Source organism: Oncorhynchus mykiss, chromosome 18 (assembly GCF_013265735.2).
Source record: "Oncorhynchus mykiss isolate Arlee chromosome 18, USDA_OmykA_1.1, whole genome shotgun sequence".
In the NCBI taxonomy this organism is placed as follows: Eukaryota; Metazoa; Chordata; class Actinopteri; order Salmoniformes; family Salmonidae; genus Oncorhynchus; species Oncorhynchus mykiss.
In genome coordinates, this window is record NC_048582.1 from 48,056,595 (window position 1) to 48,062,577 (window position 5,983).

Below are 5,983 nucleotides of genomic sequence, written 5' to 3' on the forward strand. Positions count from 1 at the left end.
TGGCCACCAGCTGCATATGTACTGCAGTGCAGCTCCTCAGACTGCAGTAGATTTGCCCAGAGATGTTAACCCACTCTTCCTGGGTCCTGAAAAAAGGCTCTCTTTTTGCTGATTTTAGGTGTGCCAAGCTTGTAGCATTTCCCCAAGACAACTTAAGCTGTAATTGCTACCCAAGGTGCAACAAAGTACTAAGTAAAGCGTCTGAAGTTATTTTAATGTGGTTACATTTGCTTGGTCATGGGTTATTGTGTAGATTGAGGGGGGGAATAATTTAGATAAGGCTGGAATGTAATTTGTGGTCTGAAAGCCATCTGCACTTTAACCCCCAAAGAACATGATCTGAAACACTTAAGTGGACAGTCCCTAAAGGTAATGTTTCAGTTTACAATTATGTACTACATGCTGGAGTAAACACAGAAAATCATTGTCAAGGTATCTTGAAATAATTTATTCTTCAAGGTTAACAGTCATCTCTCATGTTCATTGTTTTGGGAGTTCTGATGAGAGCATGTCTCCTTAGTGTTGTGGTACAGTGGTAGTCCCTTCACTGTTTGAGTGCCCCTTTTCAGCATTGTTCACCTCTCCAGGAGCAGTTGTGGTGCCGAGGTCACTTGGTTGTAGGGTCATCAGGAGTGAGTGTGCCACTTGGAGTGAGACAAAATGGGGCCACCACAGCATTCTATCAACAGATCAGAGTTAGTGGATAGGAAAGTGCCATAACTGCTATATGAAACCACATCTGACAAAGTCAAAGGCTGATATGTACAAGTGATACTGGCAATTGCAGTGTGCTGGTCAAGATTTATTGGGATGAGTCTTGTCCTGGAGGCAGAATTGAACAATTCCCGCTAGGTGTGCCAGCTGTAAAGTCAAAATGAAGTTTGTAACAAATGCACTTTTAGGTCATAATTTAAGGTTAGGCATGGTTAAGGTTAGATTGACTGTGGCTGTGCCAGTGAGTGATCACTGCAGAGTGATCAACAAACATTACCTCTGGGCCATTAGTTCCTGCCTGATGAACCCAGTATATTTCAGAGCTAACAAATTCACACTTGTTGGGCCTGACCCTCGGGGCCCACCCACATTTTGGGTTTGGGCAAAATATTTAATTTAACAGCCAGTGTTGGCAGAACTGCTAGCGTGTATGGATATGAAAAGACAAGTGTCTGAAATGGCACCCTATTCCCTGTAGTACACTACCTTTGACCAGCGCCTCATTGTCAAGAAATCCTGTTGGGAGGCAGACGAACTAAGTCACTAGTTAACTAAAATAGAAAATAGTAGCTAGCAAGACTGAGCAGAGGTTATTTTTAATGACTGCATTTTGAGAGTGGGTAGTTTGCGTCAAATGCCTTGACTAAACTGCAAAGGCATTACCTGCAAAATTGTGTGGCAAAGCATAATGTTCAGGCATGTCTGCCTCATGATTTGTTGGGAGAGTCTTCTGCTTGAAGGACCCCCCCCCCCTCCCCTTAAAGAACGTCATTGAAACCAGACCCTAGTCAATGCTGTTGCCTAGATGCACTACAAGGATTAAGGGAATGCAATTTCAGACAGTCAAATTACCCCATTCCGCTCTTCCAACGACTGCCAGGTGATACAGGCCTCCTGTCCTCAGTTGGAGAAGGGAAGCCATATATAGCGATACCTTCCATCGTTGGAGATAAAGGTGTCCTCTGTTTGGTTGTAACCATTATGGGGCCCAGAGTAACATCCTGGTTCCATACTAAAATAACACATTTTCTTTAATCACTGGCAAGGTTACTTTCTCACTAACATACTTGTAGTACAGACAACTTTTACTTAATCTTCTGTAAAATCCCATCTCCTTCAATATGGGTGAAGGAGAAGGTACAAAATACCTCCCCTTGGACACTTCTGCAGTGCATTTTGAGAAGGAAAGAGGAATTAAGATACTGCACCTTTCTTGGACTTCATCCCACTCCTCCAATGGTCACCAGTGGCTTGAGGTTTGATGCGGTAGCCACGAGGTTGGCTACCGCCTTGTCTTGGACTGAGGGGATATCGTGCTGAATCGTGATCAACCCCCTTCTGGCTATTCAGGCTTGGACAACGGCCACATTCCAAATAATTTGAGTCGGCAGACCTCCATCTGAAATGTGTAGAAGACACTCATGGACCAAGACATTTGAACAAATCCGATTGGTTATTCCAGTAGAAAGCTACTCCTACTGGGCTGTGACCTAAGGAAATAAGTCAGATCTCACACCTGCCATTAATGAAGGAGCATGCCTTGTTGCTAGGCTCTGCATGGTCCATGACAGGGATTGCCATAAGGTGGCATATGATGTATAGCTGTAGAAACACAACAGGATGAGCAAAACAAAGATGTAGAAACACAGTAGCCTACATAACTATAAGTTATGTTACTGTAGCATCATGTACGCGCTACAGTACCCATAATGCCCCACAACATCTGGTACTGCCCTCACCTCTGCCCTGTTCTCCTGGTAGAACCTAAAGGCATCAATGTGGAACTGGAGCTTGTCATCCTGGGTTCTATGCATGAACCCAGAATTGGAGCCAGGCAGCTGGGAATCCACCAAGCACCTGTAGGGGAGATATATGAACAGGGAAAGCCCATAGAGCAAACTCATCTTTAGATCTGTGCCATTACAGCATGGGCATTGAGGCTACAACCCATAGAAGTCCCCACCCAGTTGACTACTTTAAAATGGTGCCATCATGGTGGAAGCCCTCAATGGCACTGCTCTTGACAAGACTGCCTTTTGACTTCAAAAGGCCTCTATCATTCCCTACGGGCCAGCCAGAGAATATTCATTCTAGGTAGCAGATTTAGTTAAGGCAGTTCCCTTCTTGCTTACCCATCATGCTCAATGAAGATGTATCTGGGGAAAGAGTTATTGTCTGGGTCCAGTGTGGCCACGCAGCTGCTAACAAAGACCCTGAGCCTGGAGTGGTGAGCTACCCTGACAGACACCTCAATGTTGATGGGATCACCCAGGAAGTAGACTCCAGAACCCCGCTCATATAGCCAGTCACCTGGGCAGAAATGACAGAAGGTTATCCCAATTGACTAAAGGAACTTTACATTATTCCTTATAGTCCAAGGCCATTACATGTCAGTTCCTTCTAAAAAGAGGCTCTGGCAGCAATAAACGCCATCTAAATGTGAATCAAGTCACTGGTCTAGAAATGTGAAACCCTACTCATTTCACAATGGAAATGAAGATATTACTGAACACCTTTTAACAGTTGCAGCTGACAGCATTTCAGTGACAACACATTTGTGGAGTCAGTCTTCCATAAACAGGTGTTCAGAGATACAGATAGCAATTAGCACAGGTACACCTCTGGCTATACGATTTACATTAATAAGCACAGTAACATGAAAACGTCAGTATGGGAAACCTAATCCTATAAAATAGCGCTTACAACTACCCTGGACAGAACTTTATAGTCAATAGGCGCTAATAGTTAGCATCTATGAATGGGTTAAAAGGTCCATTGAGGAGTTTGTAAACAGGTCCATAGTTAGTAGGCTAATTGTTTAACGTTGCAGATAGAAATGTCAATAATTAGTGATGTCTGATGAGATTCTGTATTTAGCATGTCCAAGGATAATTTGTGCTCCATCATCCAAGCTTCTGGGAGAGCACAATGGTCTCCTAATCATCTGAACTTCCAACAAGGTTGTGCCCTGCTCAAAACAGCCCAGAATTTATATACCCACTTGTCATAAGCTTCAAGGAGAACTGTAGGTTGTCAGACACTGTGGCGCTGAAGGGGATCCAGGTCGGCTGGAGGGGGGCACTGTCTGAACTGTACTTCCTGAAACAGAAAGTACAGAGTCTGGCAAGTAAACCAGTAGGGACACAGTAGTCATGATCATTTAACAGTATAACCTAAACTCAACTTTCATAATGACAAGCAATTGGGATTACAGCTCCATCCATTCAAATAACCCCATCTGGTGTGGCTCTGGGTGTATATCTGAGGAGGTTTGTATAGATCATGAAGTCTTTGTTTATCTGTGGATTCACAAAGTAGAAATTAAACAGGTTGTTTTAAGAAGTCAGCTACTGAAACATTCACCATAATTACCAAACGGTTGGTTCCACAGTCTGATAGCGCTGCAAATATTCTGTATTCATCTCCGGCAGCTGATGCTGTAGCCCTGCAGGTCTCTTGGTCCTGTTCAACTCCAAGTCGCAGGTCATCCATGTCAATAAGAATACCGAGTTTAAACAGATCAGCCTTCACAACGATCTCCATGTAGTCTGAATGGCACTTCACATCGACCGTTTCCACTCGAACTGGTCTGGAAACTATTTGTTGGGGAAGTTGAAGCTGTTTAAAAGGCAGACGATCCCCAAACTGTGGCAGTCGGCTTGGAAGTTGTTGCCATGTGCCAGTGCTGTAAGTAACTGAAAAAGTAGGAGATATTAAGTTTTCCACTAGTAAAAACAGAACTAACTGCTTTGGAAATAGCCAGAGTGTGTTTGCCATTCTGAGTCCCATGCCAACAACTAACTTTTTTTTTTTTTTTTTTTTTTATAAAAATAATTTATTCCAACAACTAATTTGAAACCTGTAAATTAGAGGGCAATGTGCCTCTGCTATACTACAATTGGCGAAACTGAGGTAGCTTTTAACAACCTTGCAGGCTGCAAACCTGGGCTAGATTAGGCCCTAATTGGGCTTTGCATCTGATTAGTCAAACTATTTGCATGCATGTTCAGCGCGTTCTTCTGCCCAGTTGATGCATACCAGAACGTACAAAGCCTGGATAGGTATTTCACGTATCAGCAAACACATCATATGTTATAGAAATCTGTCAGTCGATGACACCGTTGATGACATGTCACGCAACCATTGGATGGATACATGCAACTTCTGAGCAGGGGAAAGCTACCATTACGCTTCGATCACACCAACAGTTTTTCTGCATTTTGGTACACGAGAATTATATTAATTTCCAATGAAACGCTGCGTTTGCCTTGCAGAGACACTATGTATAGACAGACGGCTTGACAGAAATGGTAACAGGAGGTGAATGTTGAACTTTTGTTGCATACACATCCAGAAATTATAGCTAGCTAAATTACTTTCTGTAGAGTAGGGCTAGCCATGATCTAACTAGTAACTTAGACTGGTAGTTGATTTTAAGGTACAGTTATGATAATAGGGATTTGTAATTAAGATTGAGATTGGACTAAAATGTGGGTAATTGGATGTTTAGATGTAACCATAGACTGTCTTATTTTTGCATAGGGTCAATTAAACATGAAAAGAAAGGGAGCGATATTAGACTTCTGTTCCAAAAGGACACAATGGGAGGCCAGGCCAATACTTTAAACGACACATTTTAGTTAGCAACTTAATTATACATTTTCATAGAGATATGACACATTCTTTTACGTGTATTTCAGACATTTCAAGATCCAAAGAAGATGGTCCTGTACAGCTGTGTTTGAAAACATTTCCCAGAACTCAGCATAGTACTAGGAAAAGGGCTTTCAACAGTTCCTGGTATAAGGACAATTTATGGCTTGAATATTCTGTAAGTCAAGATTCTACTTATTGTTTCGCCTGTAGGCATTTTTCTCTGCCCAATACACCTTAATCTGCCTTCACATCACAGTCAGGGTTTTGTAACTGGAAAAAGGCGCCGTTTAAAGATTCTGGTTTGAACCTCCATTCAAAGGCAGAGCATCATATCAATGCTATGTATGCTTGGAATCAGCATCAAAGGGCTATTGACAGCAACTCATCAATGTTAGATGTCATAAATGAGAGTGGAGGAAAACTGTACTTACATTAAAACAATCGCACATGTGCTCCTATTAACTGCCACTCAGAATATTGCGCAGAGGTCATCGAGAGTCGGATGACTCTCACAAGGGTAATATTTTGACAATCTTAGAAGAAATAGCAAAGCATGACCCTCTCATAGAGAAAAGGATGAATGCATGTGGCAATGGTAAGTGCACAAGCCACC

The 5,983-nt window shown here is 42.5% G+C and overlaps 1 protein-coding gene across 1 annotated transcript; it reads right to left on the reverse strand.

The window, feature by feature from the left end:
- Window positions 1-427: 427 nt before the first annotated feature.
- Window positions 428-5,568, reverse strand: LOC118941177 (zona pellucida sperm-binding protein 3-like). Its single transcript, XM_036952968.1, has 8 exons — window positions 4,087-5,568; window positions 3,716-3,813; window positions 2,847-3,024; window positions 2,454-2,571; window positions 2,231-2,316; window positions 1,923-2,113; window positions 1,567-1,726; window positions 428-679 (listed from the first exon to the last, which is right to left on the reverse strand). Exons 1-8 carry the CDS (start codon window positions 4,200-4,202, stop codon window positions 517-519), a joined length of 1,110 nt encoding a protein of 369 aa, XP_036808863.1. The 5' UTR covers window positions 4,203-5,568; the 3' UTR covers window positions 428-516.
- Between the last annotated feature and the right edge of the window lie 415 nt (window positions 5,569-5,983).